Source organism: Populus trichocarpa, chromosome 6 (assembly GCF_000002775.5).
Source record: "Populus trichocarpa isolate Nisqually-1 chromosome 6, P.trichocarpa_v4.1, whole genome shotgun sequence".
NCBI lineage: Eukaryota > Viridiplantae > Streptophyta > Magnoliopsida > Malpighiales > Salicaceae > Populus > Populus trichocarpa.
In genome coordinates this window covers 4,978,703-4,993,189 of record NC_037290.2, presented here as the reverse complement: position 1 = coordinate 4,993,189, position 14,487 = coordinate 4,978,703, and the positions used below count along the sequence as shown (strand labels likewise).

General features: G+C 31.2%; 2 protein-coding genes across 2 annotated transcripts; one reads left to right on the top strand and one right to left on the bottom strand.

Annotated features, from left to right (window-relative positions):
- Positions 1-5,439: 5,439 nt before the first annotated feature.
- LOC7474691 (uncharacterized) lies at positions 5,440-7,337 on the top strand. Its single transcript, XM_002308945.4, has 3 exons — positions 5,440-6,101; positions 6,545-6,717; positions 6,947-7,337. The coding sequence occupies exons 1-3, from the start codon at positions 5,511-5,513 to the stop codon at positions 7,095-7,097; spliced, it is 915 nt and encodes a 304-aa protein (XP_002308981.1). The 5' UTR covers positions 5,440-5,510; the 3' UTR covers positions 7,098-7,337.
- A 1,940-nt stretch (positions 7,338-9,277) lies between these two features.
- LOC7485470 (equilibrative nucleotide transporter 8) lies at positions 9,278-11,723 on the bottom strand. Its single transcript, XM_002308039.4, has 2 exons — positions 10,885-11,723; positions 9,278-10,196 (listed from the first exon to the last, which is right to left on the bottom strand). The coding sequence occupies exons 1-2, from the start codon at positions 11,402-11,404 to the stop codon at positions 9,502-9,504; spliced, it is 1,215 nt and encodes a 404-aa protein (XP_002308075.2). The 5' UTR covers positions 11,405-11,723; the 3' UTR covers positions 9,278-9,501.
- Positions 11,724-14,487: the final 2,764 nt, after the last annotated feature.

Genomic DNA, 14,487 nt, shown 5'->3' with positions numbered 1-14,487 from the left:
ACTAATATCTTGTTTCTTTGTGGAGCTTATCCTTTATATAGTGCTTTCATATCACGCCATTAGTCGTAAAAAAAATACATAGCCGTTTTTCTTTTTATCAAATTTAAAAATAAAAGAGTTATCAATCTCAATCAAATCAAAACAATTATTTTATCATAGATCTATACTAGTTAAAAATACATAGTGTGAACAATGATCGATTATGTGACTACCACTACAATAATAAATTTAAAAAATCTATTACATGATAATTAAGTTTAGAATTGTAATAATGATGTGAGTTTAAAGTATTTTTTTGTTTAGAAATATATCAAAATAAAGTTTTTTTATTTTTTAAAAATTATTTTTAACATCAGTACATCAAAACAATCTGAAAACATAAAAAAAATTATTTTAAACAAATAAAATTAAAATTTTTAAAAACGCAGTTTGTACCACGTTCCAAACACACCTTATAAAAAATAACTTTTTGACCTTAAACCATAATTCAAAAATTACTTTTTATAAATAATTTATGAAAAAAACGAGCTAAAATAACTTTAAGTTAGAAAAATATATTTAAGTAAAGATGACTCCAAACAACTTTTTTAAATAAAGAATATAATATAAGTTAGAATCGTTTAAAAGTTGAGAATTTCAACTTCGGTTTAAGCAAAAGTTTGACTTAATGTCATAATAAACTTAATTTTATATACTTGCTATATTAAAGTTATCTTACATGGCAATTAAAGGCAAATTAATATGCTATTCAAATCACTAGACATAAAGGCAAACATGGGATAATGCCGGGAATTTGATCAAGAAAAATATGTCTCTTCATTCTATCATTACAGAAATAATTAATTATTTCCCTATTCCTAGCTAATTAAGAGCATGCATTGCAGAGGAATCAACGTAGCAAAGAAAAACCTGCAGCGGTAAGATGTCAGGGAAGAGAAACATTTTTAATAAGCTTTGGACGTGGATGATTTATTTGAGTTTGACTGCTTAATTATTTTTTATATGTTATCACCGATTACATTGTTTTTATTTTAGTTTTAATTAATTTTACTATTTTTTTAATTAATATTTCAAATCAAAATCTTCACAACTTTGAATGCTACCTGGTGATCAGTTGATAAAATGATTTGGAATTAAATCTTCTATAAAATAATATGAAATCGAATCACTCTTATATCCAACGGGCATCTCAAAGTCCATTGCACTTTACTAGATCTTAAATTGGCAAGTGTTGTAAATTTTATTTATTTATCTATCTATATTTTTTGAGAGTTTTGTTCGGAAATAGTTGCTCCTTTTGTTTTCTTGTTGAATATTATGTTATTTGAAAAAGCAGTTGAAATTGCATTTCTTAAAACTTCAAACGCAATATTATGTTATTTGAAAAAGCAGTTGAAATTGCATTTTTTAAATTGCAGTTGAATATTATGTTATTTGTTTTTAAAATTAATTTTTTTATATTTTTAGACTGGTTTAATATACAAATATTAAAAATAATTTTTTAAAAATAAAAAAATATTATTATTTTATTATATATTTTTTAAAAAAACACTTCAAACGCAATAGCTACAAAACCAACCAATACCCTGAAATCTCGTAAGCAATCAACCTCCAAGTACAAACAATAGTCCCCATGTGTCAACTTCTTATTTGTTAAAAATCTCCCAAGTACAAAGCAATCATTCTATATAATCGCTCAGACGCAAATAATGCGCATAAAGCCAAAAAAATGCAACAATAATTAAGTACATGTTTGTTTTTGAAAAATAGTTTTTGAGAAATTACTATTTAAATTTTTCTGTGTTTGTTTGTCATTAGAAAAGTTAGTTAATGAAAAATATTTTCCAGTCAACAAAAATACTTTTTGGTCAACGAAAAACACTTTCCAGTCAAAGAAAAATTTGGTTTGGTTTTCAGAAAAGTGTTTTTCCTTTTGACTGTGTCCACTTTCCAAACTTCCCTGTGTTTGTTTGCCATTAGAAAAGTTGGTCAACGGAAAACACTTTCCAGTCAAAGAAAAATTTGGCTTGGTTTTTAGGAAAGTGTTTTCCTGAAAAATTTGGACGGAAAACACTTTTCGGAAGTTGTGAAAAATTTAGAAATGTCATTATTTGCTAATTATATCAAATTTGATCCTCAGACTTTTGATTGCTATATATAATTTGTTTTGAATATTTATTTTTCAATTTCATCTCTTAAAATTTAATTTTTATATTAATTTTGGTCCTTATTTTTATAATTGCTATTTGCTTTTTCCTTATTATTTTTTTATTGAAATTTTTTATCTATCAAATTTGATCCTCATTCTTTTGATTGCTATTTATTTTATTTGAAATAATTTATGAAATGTTAATTATTATTATTTTAATTTCTTCATCTTTCATTTTTTTAAAATTTTTTAGATTTGATCTCTATTATTTTGATTATTATTTATTTTATTTGAGATAATTTATGAAATTATATTTTTTTTCAATTTCATTCTCATTTAACTTTTTAATTTGTAAGATTTGTTCCTCATTATTTTAATAAACTTGAGAAAAATAAAACATTAATAATTTATTTTCCAGCTCATTTTTCATAACATAACCAAACACTGGAAAATGTTTTCCAACTTATTTTTCTTTACACTACCAAATATCGAAAAATACTTTTCTGGAATTTACTTTTTTCAAAATTCATTTTCTTTAAAATTTATTTTTTTAAAAAAATATTTTCCGGCAAACAAATACAAATACACCTAAAAGTAAAAAGAAAATCTCAGTAAAAATATCTGGGTACATTATTATTGATGTATATTGACAATTTTGCCTCTACAATCATCAACTTGCACCACTCTGTGACAAGAAAACAACACTTCAAAAAAGGTACCATAAGAATCTGACACAAAGGCATGGTGGCCATGACCTCATAGCACCAAGGCTCACCGTTGAATCGAGCCATGGGCTCCACCCCACTGTGACACTTTGCGGTATTGGGTCCCACAGAAGTTAAGCCAGCCACTCAAACACCCTAGTGGCAAATTCGTAAAACAGTCGAGTATTTATGGGCTTTTATTGTTTCTCAAGACACCGCGGAAAAATCCTCGTTTCCCTTCAATGAGTCGCCACCAAATGCCAGTCGTAGGGAATGTGACTCACGTGATGGTATTGAATCTGGACCGTCTATGGGTGCTATGTAAATCTAGCGGGTCCCATCTCAAACGATCATGTTTAAGCGGGTCTTATCATGTAAATATTTGTTTTTTTAATTATGATATCAAACCAGTTTACATATATTTTAACTAATTTTATAAGATTCTGAAATTAATAATATGATAAATCTTCAATAACTCTGAAGTTTATACAATTTAAACTGGTAACATCTGAAAAGTAAATCCAGGATATGACCAGTTAAACTACACCTTTCAAGGTTAAATATTTGTTTTTATCTTATAATTTGGTTTTTAATTTTTTTTATCTTTAAGATATTATTATTTTAAAATAAAAAGCAAGGTGTAATACTGATATTTTTAAATGGTTTTCCCATTTGATATAAAAAAAATAATAATCGGTAAATACCTTGTATTGTGATGTAAATCACAGATAGTATTTGTTATTATAATAATAATTATTTTTTAAAATATTTTTTATGTGTAAATATATTAAAATAATATATATTTTTTATTTTTAAATCAACACATTAAAATAATATATATAAAAAAATCAAAATTTAACAAATACACAATCAACTACGTTGCCAAATAGTGCCATATACTATAATGGAATGTCAACCGCGTACTTGCCTCCGTCCCGCGTACATATACGGAGAGTTCGTTAGAGTTTGTTTGATAAGTAAGAACATGGGGGCTTGATTTTGCTTATTAAAACCAAATCGATTCTCTATTGATGTTTATGATGAGGCCATTTTTTTCTTTTTCTTTTTTTTTTATTGGTGCAATTAAGATAAAATTTGTATCGTTTCTAATTTTTGATACGAGGCTAAGAAAATGAAGCATCCTACTTACCAAATCAAAACATTTTTCAAAGTGTGACAGAGTTATACAAGAGAGTATTTGAGAGTGTGATATATGTTATTTTTTAAGGTGTTTTTTACTTGAAAATATATTAATTTTTTTATAAAAAAAATTATTTTTAATATCAGTATATTAAAAAAAATAATCATGTTATAAAACAAGAAACAAAACATCAGGCTATAAAATGTCCCTCAAATATATACCCTCATTTAAAAACTAAAGCATGAATGCAAGGTAAAAGGAATACAATTTAAGAAAAATTTTTTTGAAAACCAACAAATAGAAAAACAAATTCTAAAATGAAAACAAAGTTTTCATTCTATGAGGCTGTTTGTCTACGCGGCTACGGCTGCGTTTTATTTAAAACGCAGTCCGCAGCCGTTTGATAATAATAAAACTTATTTTATTGTGTATGGGGTCCACATGTTTTTTGCGTTTAAAATGTTAGAAAGAAAAAGCAACAAAAACCTGCTTTGCATGCACTGTAGAAACCTGCGGACAGTGCAATTCACTGCTGTTCACGAGTGAATTGCACTGTTCACATGAACAGTGCAATTCACTTGCACTGTTCTCGGTTTTTTTTTTTTTTTAGCGTGTTAATTGTATTAATTTTTTTTAAAAAAAACTAGTTTAGAGAATTAAATTCATTCGTGATGTAAACAATATTTTTTTCTGGAAAACTAGTATAGAGTGAATTAAATTTACGCACACAGTAATATCAATTTTATATCTGATAATATTTTATCTAATTTTATTACACGCTCAAAAAGTTATGAAAACTGTAGTTCTTATCGGATGAATTTTGAATGTAATGGAATTATAAATAGTTTAATGGAATAATAAAAAATATTTTATATAAAGTATTATTTTTTTCATGATGTAATAAGAGTAATTAATTTTACAATATTTAAATTTAAAACCATCAATATTAATATATTTTTTAAAAAATTATTTTATAACCTCAATTTCAAAAACATTCTTAACCAAACACATTAAACTACTTTTTCTTAAACCTCAATTTCAAACACAATTTTAACCAAACACCTATTTTTTCAAACCAACCTCAACTAAAAGTACTTTTTATAAAACAACTTTTTTTAAACCACAACCACAACAGCTACCGCAATACCAAACACACTCATGGTACCACAAGTAATCTTCCTAAGAATTATTTAGAACCGTTCTTGTAACGATATTTTTTTTAAAATTAAATTAAATTAATTTTTAAAATTAATATTTTTATATTTTAACATTTTTTTATATTTTAATATTAAAAATAAATTTTAAAATATAAAAAAAATATTATTTTAATATATTACCAAATAAAAAATAATTTAAAACACAATCTCAATCGCAATTAAAAAAAAAAACGATTAATCTTCCTAAGTTAACAAAATCAACGGCCAAGATTTCTATATAAAACAATCTCCTTCTCCTTCTCTCTCACATCTCAAGTATCCATTTTTTCTCAGACTGGGAAATCCAAGGCCAAAAAAAAATGCTTCTCAGAAGCTCATCAACGCCTATACTGAACACGTGGATCCCTCCACATTCGAAAGAACCGTCACCAGAACCTGAATCTTTACACCAAATCCAAAAATCCCGATCCATTTCGTTAACAGCGTCATCTTCAAGTTCATTTTCTTCCATTTCCTCACAGGACAATGATTCTATTAAAAGAATGACAAGAGCCTTTTCCGAGACTGATTTAAGAGACCTTTCAGTGCCAAAGAGAAAACCCAGTAACAGAATCTTGAATGGAATCTCTGTCGACGAGGAAGTTGAAGAAGAAGTGGAGAAAAAGGTGTCATTTTTGGAGAGTGGTTGGTTCTTTGAAGGATGTGAGGTTGGAGTGAAGGGTCAGAGTGATAGTGGGATGTTAGGGGTTATGGTGACGGGTGGTGGTAGTGAAGGTGGTGGAGGGAAGTTTTATGGTGGTGGTGGGTCGGATTTTGGTGATGATGGAGGATCAGGGTTTGGGGAGTCTAATAAGGGGATTGAGAGTACTGATGTTTATTATCAGAAGATGATTGAAGCTGATCCTGGGAACCCTCTTCTTCTTAGTAATTACGCCAAATTCCTGAAAGAGGTATCCGTTTGAAGTATATATTGCAAAAGTTTCTTGCGCGCTTTCATGGTTTTTAATTTTGTTGTTGTTGTTTTGTGTTTTATCTTTCGTTGAATTTGTTTGTGTTATGGTTAAATCATGCGTTTTGTGTTATTTTTGTTTTTGAAATCCAAAGAAATGGGAAGCAATGTTTCTGTGTTGAGTTAATGTAATGATATATTAACAAGGAATAGCTGTCAGAAACTTTTTTTTATTAAAAGTTTTGTTCTTTACAATAGGAATTTTCTTTTAATGGATATTCTCATAGTATAAAGTTTTCAAAACTCCATGCTACAGAATCATTAGAAAAACTGTCTTTTATACATTGAAAAATAATTTTCAAGAACAAATAAATTAATAAGTGAATTGGAGCCGATCATGGTAGGCAAGATTGTTAGAAATTTATTGTTTTGGAATTGGAACAGGTTCGTGCGGATTTTGTAAAAGCTGAAGAGTACTGTGGGAGAGCGATTTTAGCAAGCCCCAATGATGCAGATGTTCTTTCAATGTATGCTGATTTAATATGGCATAGTCAGAAGCATGCTTCTCGGGCTGAATCTTATTTCGATCAAGCTGTTAAAGCTGCCCCTGATGATTGGTAAGCACCGTTCTTGATTGGAGATTCGACTTAAAATTTGTTGCTGGACCATTATAAACATGGATCATATCATGATCTTAGTTTCAATGTTTAATGGGAAAAAAAAAGAGCATGTGCATAGACAATTATCAGTATTACAGTATTTGCTTTCCTTTTGTTGCTGTAGTTAATCTTGGAATCTGATTTGATGGCTGCCATGTATTGATTATGATTTGTTTTGATGCTGCAGCTATGTGATGGCATCGTATGCACGGTTTCTTTGGGACGCTGAAGAAGAAGAAGAGGAGGATGAACAGGGAGAAAATATAAGCGAGTTGTTGCCACCAACTTTTTCCCATGGATCTACGCCTCCTCTCCCTCCTTTAGCTGCCGCGTCTTGAGATCACCACCTCTGCCAAAAATCTTGTATCAAAGCTTAGACATATCCTCTGACCTTTGTTCATAAATCCTTTCCTTTTTGCAATTTTTTTAGTAACCTTTTAACTGATTAGCAAGCTTTGCTCGTCCAGCTATTTAATGTAGAAAGTAAAATAATAATGTGTTTTATGGAAACCTCTCTCTGTGCTCGGCTTCACAAAATTGTCAATATAGCTCCCGTGTTCTGGGAGGTATTGCTGCTACTGCGTAATGGATTTTAAACTCTCATTTCCTCCAGTGCTATAGATTAGTATAACAAGGACAAGAACAATGCGTTTGGCATGTTATGTAATAACTCTTGATTTTCTTTAGGGCTGTGCTTCCCCTTGAAGGAAATGATAAAGCCTGGATGTGCTTAAATCATTAAATAATCATAATCTAACTTCTCCTGTATTCCATAATTTTACCAACTATTCTGTTCAAAGTTAGCAAGCCCTAGTGGTGTCAAAATTTCTATATACAGTTTGCTGTAGTGTGTTAGGTATTGTGTGGTAACTTTTGTGATTATGGTTTGAAAAAAAGTTGTTTTTATATAAAATATTTTTAGTTAAGGTTGGTTTGGTATTTATATATGTTTGGTTAAAACTGTGGTTGAAATTGAGGATGAACAAAAAGTAATTTAATGTGTTCGGTTAAAAGAATGCTTTTCAAATTGAGGTTATATATATATATATATATATATATATATATATATATATATTAATAGTTTTTAATTTAAATATTTTTGATTTAACTAATGATATTACATCATTAAATAAATAATATTTATATAAAATACTTTTTTATTGTTTCATTAAACTATCTACAATTTCATCATGTACGAAATCGAAATCCATCAGACAAGGACTATAGTTTTCTTGGTTTCTTTAAGTGCGCAACAACATCAGGTAAAATATCATCAGGAACAGTCAAATTCTATAAATACTATGTCATCAAGTGATTCCTTTCTAATTTTTCGAATAAAACACAATTAAAAATAAAAATAAAAATTGATTTTTTTAATTGGGTCGGACATGGTTCAATGCATTTAGCTTTGGACCGAACCCGGTCCGGCCAGAACAATGGATACTACAGCTTCCTTGGTTTCTTTAAGCATGCAACAACATCAGAAACAAAATTAGGATTGCGATCAAATTCTGCAAATGTTACGTCATCAAGCGATCTCTTTCTAATTTTTTGAATAAAACACAATTAAAAATAAAAATAATAATAATTTTTTTAACTAGGTCGGACCTGATTCAATGCATTTAGCTTTGGACCAGACTCAGTCCAGCCGGAACAGTGGAGAGTGTCTCCACTGTTTACGTGAATAGTGGAGACACTCTCCATTGCATGAGACGTTGACACGAGGAAGGGGAAGCAACTGAGAGCTGTTTTCTTTGAAGCTGAGGTTGAAACACAATTTATATGAGTCCCACACCAGTCATTACAAAACATATAAATGGTGTATATAAATGATGTGATTTGTTTTAAAAGCTGCGCCAGTCGTGTAAATAAATGGACACTTAATTGGGAGTGTAGTAGTTATTTTTCAAATATGTTTTGTTTCGTTTGTAAATCTATTATAATAATTTTATTTTATTTTTTAAAATTTATTTTTAATTTAAAAAATAAAATAAAATTAAAATAAAAATAAAAAATGATTGTACCGTAATATTAACATTAAATAGGGTCTAATGTGGCCTGATAACATGTGAATTGTCAGGACTTGCCATCACAGGCATCACAGGATGTTTTGGGGATGTGAATTGTCAGGACTTGCCATCACAGGATGTTTTGGGGTTCTGTGACGACGACGGCAAAGCTACGCTTGCGATTCAAGCTAAGCTCTGTTAGACCGAGTTGTTGTGATTATTCTTGGTTCCTGCCAACTCCTCCCTGATTGTTTTTGCATCTAGCTGCTTCCAGTCGGCACAAAATCTTGTGCCAATTGGCTGATTGACAAGCCGTCTTCGAACATTATATCTTCGTTTTCTGGAAATTTCACAAACAGCTACTGGGGGATTCTGAGTCACATGTTTAGAGATATTAGCGAGATTCCTTTTGCTTTAGTATATCTTTCAGTGTATGTTTGAGGCCATCTGGCCCCTGTTACATCAGCCTTTTGAGTGTGAATGGGAATATTGGTAAGACAGACCTGCGCTTTATGAAGGGTAAAGAAGAGTAATCTAATTTTAATCTTCTTCAGTACAGAAAGGACAAGGATACTTTCACACACAACACGAAATCAGCTGATAGCTCTAGTTCATACCATGTAATAGGAATTGCCATTAATTATTCCTAATGCTAAGCTCTATGAGCCATAGTTCTTGAATTTTACTAGTGAACCTAATCTGCTTCCAACTAGCCCTGACAGTCCAAAAAGACTCAAATGACCCAAAACCAGCCAATAATCGATCCACCAACTAACCCTATTCCTAGGAACACAACCATTAAAATTGCAGATAACTCTGATTCTGAAACTGATACTGACTTGGGGGTAAGGATCATGAGAACGCTTGTCAGGTAACCATTAGTCACTCCGAGCATGAAAGTCAGAGCTGCCACTGTTACTTCAGTTTTCAGCCACTTGGGTCCATTGAGGCAAGCTGCAAAGAGTGGATAGAAAACAAGCCTGAGAATGCAAACCCATGTTGCCTTCTTGATGCTCTTTAGAACATAAATTGCAGTTAAGGATTTCCCTGTGAAGTCTGCAACATTGTATATTGTTATCAGCAAAACTGGATACCAATCTTTTAGTATCTTGGATGTGAGATCTTCTGCTATGAAACCAGGAAATATCGAAAGAGTCACGATATAAATCATGAGAATTCCAAAAGCTGGCCGTCGGATTTTTCTTGCTACAGCCCAAAATTCTGGCTTTGGACACAATGAATCATCTGGAGTAAGTTTGTAATATTGTTCCATAACTGGTAGTTTGTATAACAAGTTGCAAGAGAGAGTGCAGCACAGCAGAATGATGGCACTAACTATAAAGTAGAAGTGGGCACTCGTTTGGAGACCTTGAGGATTCTGGGGGAGTGATGCCTTTGTTATAATCCTCAAGATGGAAATGAGAACACCTGTTACAAGGAATTGATGTTGTCAGAGGATCCGAGTGTGATTCTTTGAGTTGTCTAAACAAATATTGCTTGACCAGAGAAGCTTTGCTTTTCACCCACCTACTTCTAACAGGCAAAATAAAGTTCAAGCAAGACAACTAACATGAATGTTCCATCTTCTCCTAAAACAATCTGCTAAAAAGTAGGCAATTTGAAACCAACTTCAGGGAGGAAGTGGCAATTCAATGAGGCTCTAATACTCTGCAATATCAAAACTCTTGAAATTCAGAAATCACTTGATGCTCCACTTGGCATGAAAACTGTTCATGTCTTTCCAGAAGTTATGTTGTGCCAAATAAGTCCTCGTTGGCAATGATTGGAAAAATAAAAGCATGCTATTGCTGGAAATGGCTGCTTATTCTAATTAATATAAGGAAAACAGTGAAGGTTTGTGCCTTGATATAACTTCTAGGAAGTGCATCCATAACTTTTGGCCCTAAAAGAAGAAGAAAAAAATAGTCCCCTTAGGATGCTATTTATCTTCCTCAAACTCTCTCCAACAGTAGAAATTTTTTTAATGAACGAATAGGTAGGTTGGTTCTAATTCATACTTTGGAAAGAGAGAATACGCTTCATCATATTTAGAACTTAATTGTTGAATCATGGAAGAAATGAGAAGGGAGTTAGAAGCTGCAGTATTATGTAATACCTGAAGAGGCAGTTCCTGCAAAAACAGCCTGCATGTACTGTTTCGGAAGCTTTCCAGCTGCTCCTATCAAACTTCCTCCTATCAAGCCATCAGCTACACCACAAACCACAACTGATGCAACCGTCACACCATAGGCTCCACTTGAACTCCCTTTTGGCCCACTGCTGCTCCAAGACCAGTCGATTACAGGAACCACCATTAGAGAGAGTATAAACATGCAAAATCCCATGTTCATTCTCAATCTGTAACTTAACTGCTTGCTCCAACCACCCCAACTCATGACTATTACTAGAACTAGCACCGAAGAGCTCATGTAAGCTACAGAAAAGACCTTCTCAATGTGCTTGGTTGGATAGAGATAGCCAAAGTAATCAATAGCTGTGATGAAAGCATTCCATGGAAGCAAATTACCAGCACCAAGCAAAAAATGGATTATATAAGCAATCTTGAAGGTGTCTCTTGGCTCAGGATGTTCCGCAGATCCTTTCTCACCTTCCATTTTTTGCATTCTTGCAGTCATCTAATTACTAACAGTCTCGGTTGGAACTTAAGGTTAATATAGGCGGAAACCAAATGTAGCGAATTTGTGATATGTGATGTTGATTAGAAAGGCATAAACAAGCTGAGCTGATACAATAAACTCTGCCTACACACTAAGAAAATGCTACCAACTACTAAATTTAACTTCCTGCATAAGCCAGTAGGCCTAGTTGACAGCTCTATATGTTTTTCCCCCCAGATTTGATTGATGGGCTGCTTATGGAATCAATGGGGCTAAGAATTATGCAGTGTGGGGACATAAATGGATGGGTGGTGTTAGAAGTACCTTTAAGTGCACTACCAGCACATGGTGTAGGCTTGCTGGGAATGTGTGATATAGCCAGAATCTAACAAGAAATGTTAGCTGGTTACTTACCAATAATCTATAACCATTGAGTTCTAGCAACTTTCGGGTCCATTTGAAGTCAGATCACAAGTCTTTTCCAGAGTTTCAACATCTTCCTTCAGATGTTTTCACAAGTTGCAGGACAATCATTTGTTAATTAGAGGGGAGAATCCAATATCAACTCATTTGCTAATTTGATCTTAAGGACCTTAATCTGAAGTTAACACTCGTAGAAAGTCTTTAACAATGCAAGATTTGATTGTTCTTTGATTAGTATCTCTAAAGGGCTTTCACTAGCTAGTGCCAAACTGGTCCTATCAGAGGAGTGGTGCCTTGAAGTGAAAGGTAACTCCTTTCGGTGTGAATTTGGTCCTCTATTGATTAGAGCATGCGGAACTTGATTCTGTCCTCTGATGTTAAGAGATGTTCAGTACTGTAGAGTGTAGATATTGATCACCTCCTCCCCTCTTTGACTTCTGTCGATACTTGTATTATTATCTGCAATTATTTATTCCTTCCTTAGCTCTCTTCTCTTTGTTCTGTTACTTTATGTTGACAGGTGGATGGATTATCAGCAGCCCACCATCGTGCTTGTGAAAATTTAAAACAAGAAAATATTATTGATAATTCGATAGATTATACTTCATTTATATAGAGTTTATATACTTAAACAAGCAAGAAATTTTAATATAATAAATTATACAAAACACTTATTAAATTATTGAAATAATTCTATGGTTATATTAAGTTGTTTAATTCTTTGATTTCTTTTTTTTATTATTAGGAAACAATCAATAATATTTATCTTATTTATTTCCTATATAAACACACCTCCTCGCTCGAACCCATGATAATTTTAATCTCTATAAGTTTGATATATATCAACACCACTTCTATTGTTATTATAAACCTCTTATCAAAGTGATCACCGTCAATAAACAACTTTGATTGGTTAATAAATGAATTTTAGGTTAAATTTATTATATGCTTGCAATCTTTAAAACATTATGAGTCCATAATTGTGAATCAAACTCCAAGTCAAACTTCAATGATTTGCTACTTTAATGTAACAACGAATAAGGAGTAAATGCTCTGAATAGAAAAGAAATATCATAAAAAGCATAATAGTTTTCATAATAATATTATTTTAAATAATAGAGGTTTAAAGGATAATAATTGATAAATCATGAATTGATATATCATTCAAAGAAATATACGAAGATGATGTTATCCATGAAGTTATTGACTTGAATAATATGAATGTTTTTTTACCAATTCAAAATTTATTTTCAAACTCAATGATGGAGACAAAAAGGAAGAATAATAAAGGCTATAACATTAAAAGAAACTAAAAGGGCTGCTAGTGTTACTGTAGCGCTATTATTGTTCACTCTCTCGCAGATTGGAGTAGTGGATTTTTTTTAAAAAAAATTATGTAGTTCTTGAACTTTTATTTTATACAATTGAGCCTAAATTAACACTTAACTGTATATTTTTTTAAGGTAGTAATGAATTGAAAGATAGTGGACTGAAGTGAAAAAAATACATAAAATAGATGGCAGCTTTAAAATTTATTTGGAAAGCTCATGTTAATCCTCTATCTTTTTTATTTATTAGGTGGGTGACTAGTCCTTTTAATTTTAGATAATTCAATTTAAATACCAAACTTCATGTTTTTTATTTTTTTAGTTCTTTTTGTGGGTAGAGAAAGAGGGGCTCACTAGATTCCATTATAGAAAGAGAAATATATCATTGCGATGGTTTTAGCCACTAAAACAATCGATTTTTGTGCCAAATGATTTCATGTGATGAGATGAGTTCAAATTATAGGTGTTTTTTTTTTAATATTGAAAATGCCTAAAAACATATCTGAACTTGAAAAGATTTTTGATTTGAAATTGATTTTGAGTTTTGAGACTGTTTTTTATGTTTTAGAGGTTATGAATTGTTTAACAAGATTCTTAAGATATTTTTAAAGTGTTTTGAGTTGAAGATAAATTTTTTTTTTTTTAAAATAAAAATTTTATTTTTCCAATCATTATAATAGCTAAAATTTGAGGAGTTTCCGTCAACGCATCATCTATTTTATAAAATAAACATGTTGTCTATCTCATTAACAGAAGAGAAAAATAAAAACTTGTATTTATCAGCCTAGCCTTGTAGGCCGTGCACCGGTCATATTTCGTGGGCATGACGCTTGGCCATACTTCAAAATTGTCTGCGGTAATCGAAGGTCAGCATGTTATAGCAGAATTCTTAGAATATAAAGAATAAAAATATGATGGCAACAATTATTTAGCTATACGCCATGATAGATATTGACTTGACCTCCCTTGATGGACATGTGACCCTAAGCATCCAAGATGATGACGATCATAATGTTTCCCTTATTCAAAAAAAAAAAATTAAAATTAAAATTAAAAGGGCTTTTTATCTAACCACAGGCGGGAAAGTTGATATATATATATATATATATAAAAGCGATAGATAAACAAAGAAGGTTGCTAGTCTTTGTCATCTCTCTCTCTCTCTCTATATATATATATATATATAGAGATGACAAAGACTAGCAACCTTCTTTAGTTTATCTATCGCTTTCTATATATTAATAAAGACAAGGAGAAATACAAAAAAAGGGAAAACCCATAGAAAGGGACTTGTAAAAGTGAAGCAATTTTCTTTAAAATGGGACCTCTATCGGACATTTGTTGGGTGAG